Raw genomic sequence first — 20711 nt, 5'->3', positions numbered from 1 at the left:
GAAATTGAAGTGGAATTATCGGATCAGATGTTTAATTTTTTAAGGAACCACCATAGTACTGTTTTCCACAGTGGCTACACCACTGTATATTCCTACCAGCAATGCACAAGGGTTCCAATTTCTTCACATTCTTGTCATCACCTACTATTTTGTTTTTGATAGCAGCCATCCTAATGAGTGTGAAATGGTAGCTCATGTGGTTTTGATGTATATTTCCCTAATGATTAGTGATTCATGGGCTTATTTGGCTATTTGTAAATTTTCCCTGGAAAAAGGTCTATTCAAGTCCTTTGCCTGTTTTTTAAACTTTTTTTTTTGGTTGTTGTTGTTGAGTTGTAGAACTTCTTTATATATTCTGGATACTAATCTTTTATCAGATATATGATTTGTAAACGTTTTCTCCCATTCTGTATGTTTCTTTTTCACTCTCAAAAGTGTTGTTTGGTACACAGAAGTTTTTAATTTTATACATTTATTTTATTTATTTATTTTTGGCTGCGTTGGGTCTTCGTTGCTGTGCGTGGGCTTTAGTTGCAGCAAGTGGGGGCTACTCTGTTGTGGTGTGCGAGCTTCTCATTGCAGTGGCTTCTCTTGTTGCAGAGCACGGGCTCTAGGCTCACGGGCTTCAGTAGTTGTGGCACACGGGCTTAGTTGCTCCATGGCATGTGAGATCTTCCCAGACCAGGGCTTGAACCCGTGGTTCCCTGCATTGGCAGGTGGATTCTTAACCACTGCGCCACCAGGGAAGCCCAGAATTTTAAAATTTTGATGAAGTGCAATTTATCAGTTTTTTTGTTCCCTGTGCTTTTGGTGCCATATCCAAGAAATCACTGCCAAATCCAATGTCATGAAACATTTCCCCTATGTTTTATTCTAAGAGTTTAGGTCTTTAATCCATTTTGAGTTAATTTTTTAATATATGGTATAAAGGTTCAATTTTGGGTTTTTGCTTATGGATATCCAATTTTCCAAGCACCATTTGTTGAGTAGACTATCCTTTCCCCCATTTAATGTCTTAGCATCCTTCTTGAAAGTCCCTTGACCCTACATGTAAGGATTTATTCCTGGGTTTTCTATTCTATTCCTTTGGTCTATATCTGTCTTTGTGTTAATACCACACAGCTTTGATTGCTGCAGCTTTACAGTAAGTTTTATAATGAGGAAGTGTGAGACCTATAATTGACTTTTAAAAGCTAAAGGTCAAACTTGTTCATTAAACTGGAAAGAATCATAGCCTACCACAGAATCCTGGGGCTGCAGCAATCTTATTAAAAATTCCCCATAATGGGCCCATGTTTTTATAATATCTCTTAAGTAAATCATAGCTTGTATTCTTGCTGGTTTATGGTGCTCTACAATGATATTTTTATAAAATTCATTTGGAGTCCTTTGGGTGCAGGTGGGTAACCCAGTCTTGGGGCATTCTGAGGTACACAGCAACATATGGAAAAAAATCACTCCATTTAAGGCAAGAAAACTAGGTTCTACTCTCAGCCCCACATCTTAATCGGGGTGTAAAGCTTGGGCAAGATTATTAACTGCTCTGGGTGTAACAGTAAAAAGGAAATACTAATATCTTTTCTCAGTAACTTAGCAGATTGCAGTAAGAATAAAATTGTGCTTTTCAATGAAAGACAGTAGCCTATATCAAGAAATTTAACACTAGGAAAGGAGCATACCAGCAGTTTGCTGCCAGGATTTTCAATATCACTGAGTAATATAAAAAAGTTCTAAACACAATTGTCCTGCCTACTCAGGGAGACAGTGCAAGTACATTCCAAACTAGGAGACCACATATGTCAGGGGTTAGGAACACAGGTTTTGTGGTTGGACAGAAATGGATATGAGCACTGGCTACACCACTTTCTAGCTATGTGCCTTCATCTGATATGATTCTTACCCTCTCAAGTCCTAATATCCTCATGGATAAAACATGAGAACTACTATAGTTAAACTCGCTGAGTTACTGTGACGATTAATCCTGCTGAATAACTGCTTCTGGTTCTCCGTAAATGTTAAGAAAGCCTGATTTAGTAGTATGGAGGCACTGAACTTTGCAACTTTAAAACAGTGGGTGTCTTCTCCACCTCAGACCACGTGTCTTGCAGATGTGATAATTTAAATTGCACTTACCCTATCTCCAGGTCGCACCATAGGTTCTTGTTTTGTACCTAATTTATGCAGAATGTTGTAAGCAACCTTCATACTTCTTGTCCACAGTTTGCCTATCAATACAAATTATAAAGACACAATTAATTGTACACATGCATTTTCTGTTGTGTGTATGTGTGCACATTAACCTATATAGAGAGTATTACTTTTTCACTTTAAGCCTTTCAAGTTATTCCGAGTCCCTGGAATCAAGATGGGAAACAAAAGCCAGCAAATCTGACTTACAAAATCTGAGAAGCCTGAACACTGGAATAAGGTATTAAATACAAATACACCTAGGATGCTAAGAACCTAGAGCAAAGCCATAGAGAATTTAATTACCATCACAGAAGTAGGGGAGGATTTCTAGGGAGTAAAATAGGGCAGGGACCACGGCATTAGTGAGTTAATGCTAATTTATGTTGTGCAAAATGACACCTATTTCCTCTATTAATGAGTCCTGTCTTGTGTGATTGCAATGAATGTAAAGGGCACGTAAGACAGGCTTTGTAGGGCCTGATCCCTCTCCTTCCCCACATCCTAAGTTTCTCAACTTCAACTTTTCCTAACTTTTAGGATTTTGGAATCCTAATCCCTGAATTTAGATAAAGATTATGGTAAAATTTTTGAATTATTTTAAAGTTTTGAACTCTAGAAAAAATCACCACAAAGCAGGATTAAAAAGATTAAAAAAACACGAGAAAAATGACCAGTTTTGAAGAATTTGCAGATTCAAATCCCTGCCTTCATCCCAGTGCCAGACATTTCCTCAGCATACCCAGGTGATAGCAAACAGTCTGAGATCAAACCAAAATGACTTTAAAATCTAACATGAATTCTTGGACACATAAAGGCCTTTTACAACTTTAGCTTCTATAAGGTTTCAGAAGCAGTCAAGGTGTTAGAAATTATATTAATGCAATAATAGTATAATAAAGATAACAACAATTTGAACTATTTCCTATAAATGCAATCACTGTTCTAATCTTTTTCCTATTTTAAATGTAAAAGCTAAATTAATATACACTTTAATTATGAAATTAAATTATGAAATTATGAAATGAAAAAATCTGAATTTGTTTTATTTCATATTGGATTTTGCAGCAACCCAAACTAGGGTTCTTACTGTTTTCCTAACAATGGATTTATCAATTTGTCTCTTCCTTAGTGATTAGGGGACAAGGAGGATTTTTCCATTATCTCTGATTCCTATAATTCCTAGGACGTTCCTGGCTCATAGTATGTGCTCAATAAATGTTTCTTTGTTTTATTAACATCCTAATAAAGCAAGGTATAAAAAACAAAATCGCAGTATACATTTTAGCCTACTTCTTGATCACTGAGAGTAACTACTAGGTGTGATGTTTTATTCATGCCCCTCCTCCACCTTCCTTGACTCCACCTCCTCAAGACTGGCTACTTTACAATTACTTGATGATTATATTTTTGCCCCAAACAGTCACTAGCCATTAGAAATAATGCAGGGAGTTATTTTTTTCCTAAAGAAATCACAAATATTTTGTGCCTTCAGATTTATTTAATGTGAACAATGTTAGGAAATTACTATAGTTGAATAAACAATCACAATCAACTTGTTGTAAGTGAAAAAAATCAACACATTGTAAATGAACAAATCAATTACAATCAAACAATTAGCACCATTATATTTTGTTAAAGTTTCAACTTCATTCTCAGTTTGGAATATTAAAGTCTAGATCATCATAAATTCATACAAAAGCCAATTTACAACAGAGAGTTTGAAAAAGGAAACAACACACTTTTGGCAAGTTCTACAAATACTTTTCAAATAGAAAAAAATAAAGAGTAAATTGATGATTTAAATTAAAGAAGATAAAACAGTTCTTGACTGATTTAGACAGGAGAAAGAAAAAAAATTTCCAACCAAGAATACACTCCCATGCCAAGTTATCATTCAGAACTGAAGGACAGATAAAGTTTTCCAGACAAGCAAAAAGCTAAAGGAGTTCATCACCACTAAAGTAGCCTTACAAAAAAAGTGTTAAAGGAACTTATTTAAGCTGAAAAGAAAGGGCACTAATTTGTAACAAGAAAATATGTGTCTCACTGGTAAAGGTAAATATTTAGTGAAGGTAGTAGATTAATCACTTATAAACCTAGTATTAGGTTGAAAGACAAAAGTAGTAAAAATAACTACAACAGTTAGTTAAGGAATACACAAGATAAAAAGATGTAAAATGTGACATCAAAAACATAAAACAGGGGGAGACTAAAAATGTAGGGCTTGAGAATGTACTCAAACTTAAGTTTTTAATCAATTTAAAACAGACTACTATAAATATGTTATATGTAAGCCTCATGGTAACCATCAAGCAAAAACCTATAGTAGATACACAAAAAATAATGTGAAAGGAATCTAAGCACACCACTAAAGAAAGTCATCAAACCACAAAGGAAGAGAGTAAGAGAAGACTAAAGGAACAGAGGAACTACAAAAGAGCCAGAAAGCAATTAACAAAATGGCAATAAGGTCATACCTATCAATAACTACTTTAAATGTAAACAGACTAAATTCTCCAATCAAAATACACAGCAGGTGAATGAATTAAAAAAAACCAACAACACAAGACTCATCTACATACTTCTACAATAGACTCACTTCAAGTATAAAGACACACACAAAATGAAAGTGAACAGATAGAAAAAGATATTCCATGTAAATGGAAACCAAAAGAAAGCTGGGTTAGCTATACTTATAACAGATAAAATCAACTTTAAAACAAAGACTGTAATGAGACAAAGGACATCACGTAATGATAAAGGGTAAATCCAACAAGCAAATATAACATTTGGATATATTTATGCGCCCAATATAGAAGCACCTGAATATATAAAGCAAACATTAACAGACATAAAGAGGGAAACAACAGCAATATAATAAGAGTAGGGGATTTTAATACCCCATTTACATCAATGAACAGACTGGCCAGACAGAAAATCAATAAGGAAACATCAGCCTTAAATTACACATCACACCAGATAGATTTAATAGATATATAAAGAACATTCTATCGAAAAGCAGCAGAATACACATTCTTCTTCTCAAGCTCATATGGAATATTCTCCAGGATAGATCATATCTTAGGCCACAAAACGAGTCTTAAATTTAAGAAGACTGAAATCATATTGAGCATCTTTTCTGACCACAATGTTATTAAACTAGAAATCAATTATGAGAACTGATAAATTTACATGTATGTGGAGATTAAAAAACATGCTATCCAACAACCAACGAAACAAAGAAATCAAAAGAGAAAGTAAAAAACACCTTGAGACAAATGAAAATGAAAATATAACATACTAAAACTTATGGGATACAGCAAAAGCAACTCTAAGAGGGAAGTTCACAGATAAATGTCTATCTTGAGAAACAAGTAAAATCTCAACCTAACTTTACATCTCAAGTAACTAGAAAAAGAAGAACAAATGAGGCCCAAAGTTAGTAGAAGGAAGAACATGACAAAGATCAGAGGGGAAATAAATGAAATAGAGATTAAAAAGACAATAGAAAAGATCAATGAAATCAAGAGCTGGTTCTTTAAAAAGATAAACAAAATTAACAAACCTCTGGCTAGACTCACCCAGGGAAAAAAGAGGACTCATAAATAAAATCAGAAATGAGAGACATTACAATTGGTATTAAAGAAATACAAATGATCATAAGAGATTACTATGAACAATTACATACCAACAAACTGGAACCTCAAAGTAATAAATTCCTAGAAACATACAACCTTCCAAGACTGAATGATGAAAAAACAGAAAATCTAAACAGACCGTTTACTAGTAAGGAGATTGAATCAGTAACCAAAACCCTCTCCACAAACAAAAGCCCAGGACTAAATAGCTTCACTGGTGTATTCTACCAGACATTCAAAGAAGAATTAATACCAATCCTTCTCAAGTTCTTCCAAAAAACAAAAGATGAGAAAACACTTCCAAACTCATTTTACAAGGCCTGCATTACCCTGATATCAAAAAAAGACAAGGACACCATGAGAAAAGAAAATTACAGGCCTGAAGAACACAGATGCACAAATCTTCAACAAAATATTAGCAAACCAAATTTAATAATATGTTAAAATGCTCATACACCATGATCAAGTGGGATTTATTCCAGAGATGCAAGGATGGCTCAACATCCGCAAATCAATGAATGTGACACAGCACATTAATAACATAATGAAGGATAAAAATCATATGATCATCTCAGCAGATGCAGAAAAAACATTTGACAAAATTCAACATCCATTTATGATAAAAATTCTCAACAAAGTGGGTACAGAGGGAACATACCTCAACAAAATAAAAGTCATATGTTTACAAGCTCACAGCTAACAGCATACTCAACAGTAAAAAGCTGGAAGCTTTTCCTCTAAGATTCAGGAACAAGACACTTTTGCCATGCTTATTCAACATAGCATTGTAAGTCCTAGCCAGAATAATAAGGCAAGAAAAAGAAAAAGCATCCAAGGGCTTCCCTGGTGGCGCAGTGGTTGAGAGTCTGCCTGCCAATGCAGGGGACACGGGTTCGAGCCCTGGTCTGGGAGGATCCCACATGCCGCGGAGCAACTGGGCCCGTGAGCCACAATTACTGAGCCTGCGCATCTGGAGCCTGTGCTCCGCAACAAGAGCGGCCGCGATAGTGAGAGGCCTGCGCACCGCGATGAAGAGTGGCCCTAGCTTGCCACAACTGGAGAAAGCCCTCGCACAGAAACGAAGACCCAACACAGCCATAAATAAAAAAAAAAAAAAAAAAAAAGTTGTATAAATTAAAAAAAAAAAAAAAAGCATCCAAACTGGAAAGGAAGAAGAAAAACTGTCACTACTTGCAGATAACATGACATTATATATAGACAAACTTAAAGACTATACAGAAAACCAGAGTAATAAATGAATTCAGTAAAGTAGCAGATATAAAATCCATACACAGAAAACTGTTCTGTCTATACACTAATAATAATCTATCAGAAAGAGAAATCAAGAAAACAATCCCATTTACAACTGCATCAAAAGGAATAAAATACCTAGGAATGAATTTAATCAAGGAGATAAAAGACCTGTATGTTAAAAATTATGACTTTAATGAAAGAAATTAAAGATGACACAAATAAATAGAAAGATATTCTCTGCTCGTGGATCAGAAGAATTAATATTGTTAAAATGTCTGTACTACCCAAAGCAATCTATAGATTCAACGCAATCCTTATCAAAATTCCAATGGCATTTTTCACAGAAATAGAACAAACAATTCTAAAATTTGTATGAAACCATGAAGGACCCCAAATAGCCAAAGCCATCTTGAGAAAGAAAAACAAAGCTAGAGACATCATACTCCCTGACATTACAAAACTACCAGTAATGAAAAACTGTATGATACTGGCACAAAAACAGACACATAGATCAATGAAACAGAATAGCCCAAAAATAAACCCACGCATGTATGTCAACTAATTTATGACAAAGGAGCCAAGAAAGGGGAAAGGACAGTCTTTCAATAAATGATGCTTGTAAAACAGTACACAATCAGCTCCATGGCTGAATCTGGCAAGAGATGAAGGTCAGACAGGAAAGTCCTCTGTCTTTTTGACTGACTAAAATCTATTTCCAAGACTATAACTTTTAAAAAATGAATCTTATGCCTCATGATGGGTGAAATACCCTTTATCCACTCAGAATTTCCCAACAAAGCCAGAAAAAAAAAAAATGAGACTATGAAAACATATGCTCCTAAATCCCATTTCCTTCCATGAGATGCACAGGATAATGACTGAGGCACAGTGGGTGCCTCATGGGCCCCACACCCACTAAAAGGCTGGGCTATAATACTTAACACCTGGCTCTTGACCTCCATTGCTAATGGAGAAAACAATTTCTTTCCTACCTGCAATTAGAAGAGCATTATCATCATAAAAACAAAACTGAAAGTTAAAAAAAGGTAATCTAACCTCACACATGCAGACATAATATAAGCCATTTTGGTGTTTTTGTTATGAGGCTTGTTTCTTTGCAAAACTGTAGCAGAGAGTGTGAAAATGACCTGAAAATTTGCTTTCTCCGCCTCTTATCCGTGGAGCAAAGAGAAAGGAATCTCTCTGGTACAGTTAACTATTTCCAAGTTTATGGACTGCATTAATGGTACTGAATAAAGAATTAAAGAAACGTTTGTTTCTCTTGCTTTCTGAAAAAGCACTTTGGAAACAGATTCTGTTTCTTCTGAGTGATGCATGTCAAAGAGTTCTGATATACATTCTTTAACTACCAATCCTTCTTGAAAGCATTAATTTAATTAATATACATTCCAAGAGGTAAAATCTAACATCTTATTAGAGTTATAATCACTCATTTTTTATATCACTTTCTGGTTTTTACTCAAAAACATTTAACAAATAGTAACTTTTCATATTCAAACCAAGTAATTTTCCTATAATATTTCTTTTCAGGTTCCATTTATTTCTGTATTAGAAACATAAGGCAACACAAATATGAATCGGCCACCCTGAAAGTGACAGTTGTGTGCAGGCACAAGCAAACAAAAGGTGGATAAGCCTCACAGGATTACCGTAAGTAAGGATGTACAGAGGTTTCCCATTCGTGTCCATCGTGGTCAAGCACGGGGCCTTTGGTGAGATGGTCCCCCATCGCTGTAACGCTGCTTCTAAAGATGGGGGCCAATTTGTAACCACACCCAGCTGTTCCCCACGCATCGCCAACATTTGGGCTCCCTCTGGCTTTGGCTGGTTTGGATCTGGTTGTTGAACTAAATACATTTGAACACAAAAGGTTTTCAAGAAAAACACATCCATATTAGCACAATCACTTTTTTATTCCTTTTAAGGAAGCTAGAAGACTTACACTTGAGTTAGAAATTTATTAGCAGACAGGAAACATGCACAGGTGTTTTTCTAGAATTAGAGCTATGACCGACACATGAGCCTCATGGATGTAACAAAAGCACTTAATTCTTACAACTTCCAAGGCAATGTCAGGGTGCGGAACTTAGGGAGAACGGAATGCATTTATAAACTGACAAGTAAAACTATGCATTTTAACATGCCTAGAGTCTAGGATTACAATAGCCATGTTTAAAACATCGGTTATCGACATACACTGGTAATTATAGACTCCAAAGAGCTCAAATCTTGCTGAATTATATTTTTCCCTTAAATACTGAGATGTAAATTTGAATTTGCTACAGCTACTATGAATAACTAGCACAGCACATATTTTCTTAAGTACAACAAAAATAAACGCCCCATAATAAAAACAATTTGCCCAACTCTTTAGATAGGTAAGAATCTGAGAGATTATTCTCACTTCTGGGAAAGGTTTCTCTTATAGTTGACGATTCACAATTTCCACCTGCTGGCTAGAGAATCAGCTATGTCTTACTTGTGGTATAAAGAGCAAGAAAATAAGCAGTTTGGGTTTGATACAACAAGCAGTACTTTGTTTCAATTTTAAGTTTTTTGTGTTAAAAGGCTCAGGACTGTTCAGGGGTTAAGAACACCAGCTCCTGAAGCTGTCACAAGAGGCAGGAAGGTGAGATCTGCCACGGCTCACTCTGCATTCCTCTAAAGCCTATTCAGAGAGAACGCGCTGCTGCAAGCTCAGGTTGTCTATGATTTATCAACACCAGCATTCCTGTAGCCTCAAGGAGTCCTTAGAAAGAGGCCTGGCTCACGGGACAAAATCGCATTCTGCTGAGAGTGACACACAAATGGTATCAACCCAACTGTGCCGGGACTGGCGTATCTTTAAAGGGACCTTGGGGAATAGTACCTACAGTTTCTAGGCAGGATCCCTGTCTTCCCAGGAACACCAAGATTACTGTTCTTAAAAAGTCAAACAGCCTTGGTAGAAAAACACTATACTCTATAGGGTCACAGAAACACTGGACGAGGGGGTAGGAACGGGCTCTTTCACCTTCCAGCAGTTCTTCAAAGTCATCGACGAAGAATTCCCGCAATGGTGGTCGTTTGGGTCGTTTGAGGGTATTGACAAGCTGCTGGATTTTTGCTGATACCCGGCTACTTACAGGCACTCCTGAAAAACAGAACCATGGGGCAGGTGGACTGAGCATGAACCAGCGTAAACAAGCAGCCACAGTAAAAACAGCCGTGACAGCACACCCTGCCCCATCTCAGGGCTGGGAGCCCCTCAGTGTCACCTAAGATGACTGCTGCTCAACGAGAACATTCCGAGGTGGATGGTCTCAGCATGTGACCTTGCTAGGAAGCCTCGAGAGAGGATAAAGATGTAGCAGAAATGATTCCCTTTTACACTGTGAACTGTCCTGCTCTGGTGACCTTGGGAAAAACTCCGGACAAAAGACTGGGCTCGGTCCCACCTCTATTCCTAAAACAGGGTCTGTCATCTCCTTATTAATACCGTCTCAGGGTCCCCTGTGTCCTTGGGGGTCAGAGAGCTGATTAAGCAGTGAGACCCTCCCCAAGTCCCAATCTCCCCTGAGACCACCTGTGCTCGGCCTACAGCTGCCGCCCCTGAAAGTAAGGGGACTCAGGTTCTACAAGTGACGCTGGCAGGCCTTGTCCTCTTGCAGGTAATGGCCAGGTCCCCCCTATATGTCTTTCAGACCCACTCTCCTGAGTGAACATTTAGGCAATGCATTCTAGAAGCACAGCAATTAAAAGTCTCTAAATTCAGTTTCTGATATAATACAGAACTTACATATATTTATCCATGTGTACTGAGAAAAACAGACCCAACCTTATAATACATTTCTCATGACAATAAATGTGACATCGTTTTCAAAACTGAATAAGTGAAATGATCAATGAAAAAGGCATGAAATTTAAAAAATTTTACATAACACAAATAAATGAAAAAATGGAGCACCAAGATGCTGAATCCGTAACTGGATCACATGCACTCTCTGCAGGCAAACTTCATTCCTGCTGAAAGGTGCTTGGAAACCTGAACCTGGTAAATACGAAGGCCTGGAACCTTCACAGCTCTCAGACAGAAGAACCACGACCAGAGAGGGTCTTTCCCATACTGACCGAGGCAAAGCCCTTCCTCCAGGGCACAGTGTCATAAGAACAGAACTCAGCTTTTGGAACGAGTATGACAGAATTCAAGGAAATTTTTCTATCAAATAAAAACCATTTTAATAGACAGTCTCAAAATACTCTATGGGCACTTTCAGAACTGAGACATTAAATATTTTACAATCTTGAAAATATATAACCCAGAATTCTCAATATCTAAACACAAAATTTCCCTATTAAATAGTCCCAGTTAATCTGGTTTGGATGAATCAGAGATCATTTCACAAGGCCACTGGTGCTCCAGCTTAATTTAGAACGCACACAAATCATCCTAGGACCCAGCCCAGAGCTTCTGATGTGTTAGGTCTGGGGAGTGGCCCAGAATCTGTTTTCCAACAAGTGCCCCATGTGGTTCTGGTACGAGACACCATCACAGCACTGGACTGGACAATAGATGAATTTACCTGGGGGAGCAGGTGAAGATGATGAACTTCAAAGACAACAAAGTTACTAAAATGGTGATGACAAGAATAACAGTAATGACCAATTCAATAAACAAGGAACTTAGTAGAGGACTAAAGCAAACCTTGATACTGAGAAGCATTCCAGGGAAACCAAACATACTGGAAACTGGAGTGACTTCAAATGTACTAACAGAGAACTCAGAACCCAGCGACCTTGGGCTCTGACCACAGTGAAGAGGCATCTGCCTGTTAGAGGCTGGGTCCAGGCCTCCTCATCACCCCCAGTGAGTCACAGTGTCACGGACACAAGCATAGTGGGATGGATGGCACACAGAGGCTATTTTGGCCATCTTCCAAGAAAATAACACTTTATATCATCATCGGGTTCCAGTCTAACTTTCATGACTCTGGAAGGTCCAGGAAAGCAGAATAAAGCATGACGTTCATGTTCGAGTCTGTCACTTTAGGATGGGTAACAGGAATATGTTAGAGCATACCAAGATGAAAGATTCAAGGAATAAGAGAGAACCCGAATGGCTGTATTTATCAAATCACCAATACTTTTTCCAACATGGAGGAAAAAGGACCATCTTTCTTCCAAAGTCTAAAGCACCATTCTGCCCATCTCTGTCCATTATTTTGGTTGCGTTTAGCTCCATCTTGCCCTTCCAAGTAACTATTCACAGTCTTAACACCTGCACTAATTTTCTAATTGTGGAATCAACATTATTCATTAGCAAAAACATCAGAATTTTATCAAATCTTTTTCTTCTCATGACAAAATTTCTACAACGTTGACATTTTTCCTACAAGGAATAACTCTTGGCCCCCTTGGAGATAGTTTGCACTTCCTGTAACTATGCCACCTTCTAGGGAGGCTCATAAAGAACCTGATGAGTCAATGAGCCGACTGTGTCACTAGAAGAAACACATCCAGTCAGGGTACAGAAAAGCACGTTAGCAGAACTTAGAATTTACAAAGGAGGAAAAACTTGCTGGAAGACATACCGTCGCCAGTCTCCATGAGCTCGGCATTGCCATACTTTGGGGCTGTTCTTGACGTCGTAGAGCCCTGCGGCCTTTCTACTTGTATTGAGTGTTCTGAGGTGTAAGTGGTTACATCGGGAGGTGCAGAGTGATTTTCTGTAAAGAAGCAAATTGTAAGTTTTCTGGTTAGCATGATACAGTTATTCTGAAGGCTACGTAAGCAATAAGGTTTCAAAAATGCCACATCCTAAGAAGAGAAAAAGATTCTGAATCAAAAACTACTATAAAAATCTCAGCATAAAGATGATCTTTACAATAATAACATCACTACAGGTGCCACATCAATGAATCACTGTAGCACTTTAATTAAAATAATGTCTTCAACTGGCCAAAGGAAAAAGACACTGTAAGTTATGTGTTCATAAAAGAGTAATTTTCTTATCAGTCATAGTAGAGGCAGTTAAGAGCTCAAGCTTTAGATGCAGAGAGCCTGGGGTTTGAATCCCAGTTCTGCAAATTCTTGAGACCTTGGGAAGCATCCTGACCTCTATAACCTTGGTTTCTTCATCCATCAAATGGGAATAATGGCAACTACCTCCTTGTTCGGTAGATTAAATAAGTTAACATATGTAAAGTACTTAGAACATTTCTTGATAGAAGGTGAACATTTAGGAAATAGTAGCTATTTTATTATTTGTTTTAGCATGAATAATACTGAACAGTCCAGTCATTCAAAAAACACCGGTTTACATCTAATGTGTATGGGGTGCCGTGTTCTGCACAATGAAACGTACAGCAGGCCTTCCCCATAACATTACTTGATGATAAAGTTAAGCACTTAAATGGTTAAATGGGGAAAGCATGATTTTGTGTTTATTAAATAAGACATTAAGGAGAGCATGTCAAATGAGAATGTCCATGTCATTTTATACATACTAAGTTCTAATAATGAGTATTATACTATTAATTTTGATTTGTTAATCCTTACTAGATAGAAACTTGTCAAGATGCTATAGTTCCACGTGATAGAAGCACAATATTTTATACTGTTAAAAGGGGAGCAGGTACTGGAAGGCCTTTCTCCTCTGTACACTGCCCACCTTGGCACTACACGTGAGGGCCAGTTTAAACTGTGAAATCACTAACATAAAGCACAAGAACGAGGAAAAACAGAGCACCGAAGAGATCACATAAAGAACGCTGTTAGACTGCGCTAAACTAGAAGCCGGGGTGTGGCCTGTCGACTCCGCTGGGAACATAAACGTCGGGGACTCAAATTTTATCCGTTCTGCAAATGTCTGGAAATGACCTCGAGAAGCCCACGGGTACTCATTTGAGGGTGCAGGTAATTTTAACAAGTAGGCAGATTGGCAAGTACCCAATCCGCCAGAAGTGAAGACTGACTTCTGTGTCAGTGAGCCCGCATATGTTAAGGGACATTACACTGAGTGAGACTTGAGGCCAAGGAATATTAATCTGAATTCCTAAGCAAGCTTCAAACGTAGCAACCAGCGTGACCAACGCAGGTGCTTGGACTCGGGGGACCCTCAGTCCTGGGCACACTGACCAGTAAGTGTGTGGAAATGTGCACGGGGGCTGAGGGCTGGGCCGCCAGGAGTTGCCCAACTGGTCCTCAGGTCCGCGTCTCAGAGCTGATCACCTGGGACCGGTTACTGACCTTCCTATGCCTCGGTTCCCCATTCTGTAAAAGGGGGTGACAATGACAATGCCTACCTCTGAATTACAGTGGGGATTACGTAGATAAACAGATACAAGCACTGGCGTCACCAGACACACAGACAGACATGCCAGGAGAGGAACACGTGGGCAGCTCTCTGCACCAACAACTATTCTTCCAGGGTCTGAGCCTGGAGATCTCTGAAGATAACGATCGGCATCAGCCCCTAAACACAGGCCATCAGCAGAGTGTCCAGCTCCCCATTTCTCATCTCCCTGTTCCAGGAGTGTCCAGCCTGTTATGGACTGAACTATGTCTCCTCAAAATTCACATGTTGGAGTCCTAATCTCCAGGACCTCAGAAGCTGACTGTGTTTGGAGACGGAGGTCTTTAAAGAGATGATTAAGGCAAAACAAAGCCACTAGGATGGGCTCTAATTCAATCTGACTGGTGCCTTATAAGAAGAGATGAGGACAGAGATGCCCAGAGAAGATGGTTGTCTACATGCCCAGGAGAGAGGCCTCAGGAGAAACTGCCAACATCGTGAGCTCAGACTTACAGCCTCCAGGATTGTGAGCCAGTGAATGTCTCTTGTTTAAGCCGTGTTTAAGGTGCTTTGTTATGGCCGCCTGAGCCAACTGACACACACCCTTAGGGGCAATTTCTTAGATCTTAGCCCAGAAAAAGAGTACCTGTGAGAGGGAGGAGGGTGCGGCTGGGATGCTTTATCAGATCACTGAGGGGAAGAGCAAGAGGGAGAGAAGAGGACCACTCAAATGACCTCTTTAATATTTCAAACACTGTATTCATTCTTCTCATCTCCTCTACCTGTGCTTTTGCCAAATAGACTTTATTTCATGTTTCAAAATGATCTAATTCTCCATGGCTGAGCAGTTAACTCCCTGGGGCCCCATATTTCAAATAAAAATATAATAGATGCCAATGTATGATGAGCAACATTCCAAATTAGCCACATAAAACAAAAGCAGCTAAAATGTAAGTTCACTGAGTTCCATTTTACTCAGGTTTACTTGTGTTTACATTATGCTGTAGATGCATCATTGGTGGCAGCCAATGAGTCTTTGTGTTGGGCAGCAGACGTACTCACTTCCACTTTGAAGTTGGGAAAAATAACGATTCCAATACATCTGGTGATTAAAAAATAGGAACAGTGACAGCTGCATGACTTCAAAGTGCTTTCCAAATTTATGTTAGCTCCTCTCCCCCTCCCTTTCAAACTCCCCACATATGCTGTCACTGTAGGATTATAAGCCCAGCAGCAGGCTTCTGTTAGGAAGCCAGAGAACATTCTTCCATTGCAGTGATACATGGTGCCCTATTTTATTTTAATAAACATCAGGATTCCAAGTATTTAACTCTGTTACCTATCTTTTGCGAGTATTGAAAAGACCTTTGTATGTAACAGATGCTCAAGAAACACTTGCTGACGGGTCAGAAAAAGTAGGGTCTGGATGAAGGTGCAGGGTCAAAGGTCTAAAGTGCTCATCAGCCCCAGGCATGAGGCCAATCAGGTCCATATGCAACAGGAGCATTTCGAAGATTAAGAACTCTCATCAGAGCGGGTTCGTATCTTCTGAGCCAGATGACCCACTGTTCCTTAGATCAATTTCCCAATACTTTCAAAACCAACAGAAAAATAGCGGCCAACCTTCCAGCCACCTATCAGGTGTCACCTCCACTGTGACTGCCCCAGAGCTACTGTGACACCTTTTCATCTGCTCCTTGACAGGTGGGTCCTGTCTCATCCACCCCTCTATGGTTTTTGCTCCCAGCAGCTGACACGGGTTCCTTAAGAATCTGGAATCAAGGCACAAGGGGCAGGTGGGAGGGAAGTGTAATTCACCCATCTTCCATGACGGTATCTGCTGTTTTGGAGCCTTCGGTACCAGGGGTCCCATCTCACTGCATCCCCCTCCCACTCCGGATTTTAGCCTGTTACTCTTGCCAGCTATCCACCCGTTTTGGACAGCTGTTTTGGCCATGACCGTTTCAGGTTACTAGCTGGTCTTCCTGCAGCTCTGTGTTGGAAATTCCCTGCTTCCTTGAACTAACTACTTCCTCATCTCCCGCTCTTGCAGGCGTCCAGCTCAGTGCAGCTCCTGTGTCCTACTCAGATGCTGAAGTTGTACAACACCCAGCTCATGTCGTTTGCACTCCGCAAATGTTGGAGTGAAAGTTCAAAGAATGAATGAACATAAGAATGAATACACTGGAGCACTTGACGACTAGAGATAACGTTTCTGGTTCTCACATCGCTGAAAAGCAGCTTTCTTTAATTCTAACTATATGACTGGGAACCTCAGGGATCAGTGGTCAGAGATCCTACTTCCCAGCCTGTTATTTTTCAGTCCCCAAATAACTTCTAAATTAAGAGAAGAAAAAGAGGAAATCTGGTTTTCACATGTAGAAAGCAACGTGCTCGTGGTCTGCTAATTGATGATGGATAAGCAGAGACGAGTTCAGAGGGACCCAGCCTTCCATCCATCAACAAGGTCCCTCCCGTGTCTCCTATGGTCCGTCCAACCTCCACAGTCACTGAGCAGAAAGCAATACAGGCCCTCAGACCACCCGTCCACCCAGCTGCCCTGGCTTCCTAAGATGACATGGCTGTGCCCTCCACATGGCAGCAGAAAACCAGGTTCCTCAATGAAAATATGGAGGTGACACGTGGTGAAAGGCATCTGCAACGATGCTGAAGGAAGGAGCTGGCCTCACGGCAGAGCATCCAGCTCGGCTGCTGGAGACGCTGCTCAGCTGCCCACTGCACCGACCCATCTTCCACGCGCAGCTCATGAGAAGAGCAGGACTTCCTCCTTGGTTTCCCCAGGAACGTCCAACCTCCCTGGCTCTGACAGAAGCCCCCAACAGGAGAGCTCTACTGGTGTCTCACCCATGTGTCATATTGACGCATGACAATATAAGTGAGGATTTATCTCCTTAATCCTTTAATAATCACTTAGGGACAGAACAGTATACTCTGGTTACCTGTGAGAGTGTGTGTGATACTGCTAATGGCGATTCACAGCTGCTTTTCAAATTTGCAGACTAAACCTGGAGATAGTTAGAAAGGGCTCAGTGGTTCTATATTCAAACATTTCTCTCAGCCAAGGCTCTCAGAGGTTGACTTTAGAAGCATTACACAGGTTCTCAGACCTGGAACGGCCTCCCTCCCACATTTATGCCACAAAAATCCATAAAGATGGGATAGTTACCGTTAGACAAATTTCGGGATGTTCTAATATCAGAACAGAAATCTTTAACTTCAGACAATAGCTTCTTGACTTTTATATCTGCAAATTCAAATTCATGCTGAAGGGCTCCAATCATCACAAGCCTGTACAGACCACAGTCCCAGAAGGATTGTGATGGGGATGCTGGAACTTTTACTGTTCATGCAAAGTTTAATTGCATTTCTGTCTGCAAGGAGCTCTTGTTCTGTTTTTAACAAGCAGGGCCAAGCTGGAACACAGACACTGAGGAGGGAGCAAGACTGGAGTGTCACGAGCAGGTGCTCCTACACCCAACAGACAGGAGTCTGGTTCCTGCTGACCACTCACTAGCTGGATGCCCTTGGCATCACATCCACCATCCTAAGCCTGGGTCTTCTCACCTGTGGAACAAGAGTGCTGCTACTCGCTCCTCACCAAGTCTGAGGGCACAAGCGACACTGCACCGTGACATTCTGCAGTGACGGTGACACTGCCATCCTCGCTCTCAGGCCCAAAGGCTCCCGCTCTGCCATTTCTCCCCTTGCGTGGGAATCCTTTCCTGTCATGAGTTCCAAGAAAGAATCTGTGAAACTCATGGCATTAAGTGTAAATGACTGCATTTGAACATTGGGAGAAAGAGAAGAACTGAATAGCCATCTTTCTGTTGTGTGCACCAACGTGTGAGCAGCAGGCGCTGAGGTATTCCTGCAGCATGGAGCAGGCACTGGATGAAGGGTTAGGATACTTGTGGGTCAAAATCATTACTTTGATTCTAAGTATAAAATCCAAATAAACAAAATCAGTTTCGAGTGGCAAAAATCCCAAAGCATTTTTGGAGAAAAGAAACCGGAGCAGATCTGTGCCCTAACAACATCAACAGGGCAACATGGACAATATGAACGGGACGGATATGAGGCTGGAAGGGGCTGCAGCACTGAGATGGGAGGTGAGGTGCCTGGATGCAGGGTCCTGGGAGCAGTAATGGAGAGGAAGGAGGCCTGCAAGACACATGGTAGCCAAACGCTACCAAACAGGGACTCTGCTGGTCTGTGGAAGGAGGAGCCAAGGACGGCGAGCTCTGGAGCCCGCTCCTGGGAGTGCAGGACCTTGTCAGATGAGCCGACCTGGGGACACAGCGTAGGGCTGAGGTGCAGGGTCAAGAGGCACTCTGAAATGTGGACGGGTGAAGGAAGTACAGATCTGAAGGTCGTGAAAGAGCAGATGGCCTTGAAAACTGTGGGAGTGGATGAAATGGGCAAGAACACAGAGAGACAGGGTGGGGAGAGGAGCCACCAGAGGAGAGGAGAGGAGAGGAAAGGACAGAGGGGGAAGGAGAACCAGGGTGTGGTGCAGGCCGGGAGAGGAGGGAATGAGTGATCATCACAACCAAAGCTCTGGTTCACCGATGGGGGAAGCTAAGATACAAAAGAGAAAAGACCTGAGCTAGCAGATTTGGGAGGAGCCAGAATCCAGAATGAGGATGAGAAGATGAGCCTTGGAAAGAAGGAGCTTTCTTCCCCAGAAAAGGAAATATAGCAAAAAATGAATGGAGAAAGACATGGAAACATCTCAGCTGGAAAAGGATCACTGGTTAAAGATGTTCGACAAGGAGACAGAAAAAGATCCATGGTGACATTCACTCAGTTTCAGTATCTGTGCAGATCTCAGCTTTATTACGAACTAAGCAAGACAATGCAGGATTAGAAGCCAGACCTAGGACTTAACTAAAAATTCCCACAGTCATGTCGGCCAGTGAGAGATCCCTCTCTCTTTTAGTACTGTATCACCCAAAGAGCCAGAAGAAACACGCAGTAATTGATGGAAGAGTCCCATCGGCCTTGTGTTACCTAATGCAAATTTTCTTTTCCTGCTTACTTTTTCAATAGCGTGGCTTAAAACTCTCTAAAACAGGAGTTGGCAAACTATGGCTCACAGGGTGGTCTGTCAGCTGCGTTTATAAATGAAGTCTTGCGGGGGCATAGCCATGCCTATGGTTCATGCACTGTCTTCTGCCCTTGAGCCAGCGGAATTCAGCAGCGGCCACAGGGACTGCATGGCCCACAAAGCCTAACATCCACTCTCTGGTCCTTTCCTGGAAAAACTCACTGACCCTGCCTTCGAATCATGAAGCTCTAGCTGCAGGGATGCCCCAGCCAGAAAGGGAGGTGAGGGTATAGCAGGGAGACCCCAGCCCCAAGTGTGCAGGCTTTGCTAATATCACCATCCTTGGTGTGTAGTTAATATTTTAAGACTGTAAATGTCTGAAAAGTATTGATAAAGAGATTATAAAAGAATTCTTTGATACTGTGGATGATTATACATAAATAAATTAGGGTAATTTATCACAACGGTGGCTATGCAGTCCTCTGAACAAATTCCCTAGAACACCAGAATCTAGGTCCAGACAACAGCTGCCAGGCTCCAGGCTAACTATGCATCAAGCACATGGGGGCACATCGATCTGCTCACCAGGATCAGATGCAAGAAACCTGATGAGAATTTCCTTGCGGATACAAACCGCACACACCAAAAGCGGCATTCATGCTGATGAATTCTAAGATAGTCTGGAAATGGCAATAACTTCTATGAATATCTGGCTAATGACAATACACCCCCAGCACATGCAGATGAAACCCGAATGTGATAACATCTTAGATGTGTCAGTTACAAAGGGTGACACAGACCTTACCTATACATCTGGAGCTACAAAATAAGAGAACAGCTCATGTAGAAGTCTCTTTAATTTCCTGAATATACAAATTTTGATTCTGAACATACAACAATGTTATCTATTATGCTTTGTTCTTATTTCTTAATCTAGAAATGTATTAATAGTTTCTCTTCAGTTTCTCCATTTCTATGTAGCTTACTAATTCCTATAATATTTTACTCTAGTACCTTTTACAAAAATGCCTCTTGAAGTTTCAAAGTGTTGCTTTAATTCTCCTGGTTACTCTAAATTATGCTCCTTGACTTTTGATAATGATAAATATTTTAGAGGTGTTGATCCTTTCCTTTCCAACTGTCTTAAGAACATGGCATGCACAGAGGTTCTGAATAAACACCTTCTGGTTCTCTGTCATTGTGGAGAGAGGGCCCTCAATGATGTGCAGGCCCTGTTCTGTCTAAGCTGCAGGGAGCCGTCACACGG

General features: G+C 40.5%; 1 protein-coding gene across 6 annotated transcripts in view; it reads right to left on the bottom strand.

Moving 5' to 3' along the window:
- Positions 1-20711, bottom strand: part of DIP2C (disco interacting protein 2 homolog C) — a 363587-nt gene that overhangs the window by 114323 nt on the left and 228553 nt on the right. For all 6 annotated transcript variants that reach the window (XM_061179712.1, XM_061179713.1, XM_061179714.1 and 3 more), the window contains 4 exons: positions 12674-12808; positions 10117-10236; positions 8753-8950; positions 2134-2225 (listed from right to left, as the gene is read on the bottom strand). In XM_061179712.1, coding sequence (XP_061035695.1) covers positions 2134-2225; positions 8753-8950; positions 10117-10236; positions 12674-12808 — 545 coding nt within the window. The remainder of the gene's footprint in view (positions 1-2133; positions 2226-8752; positions 8951-10116; positions 10237-12673; positions 12809-20711) is intronic.

The sequence above is a fragment of the Eubalaena glacialis genome, chromosome 2, assembly GCF_028564815.1.
Source record: "Eubalaena glacialis isolate mEubGla1 chromosome 2, mEubGla1.1.hap2.+ XY, whole genome shotgun sequence".
NCBI classification, from domain to species: Eukaryota; Metazoa; Chordata; class Mammalia; order Artiodactyla; family Balaenidae; genus Eubalaena; species Eubalaena glacialis.
Note: the sequence above shows the minus strand (reverse complement) of the source record. Positions and strands in the feature narration are given on the sequence as shown.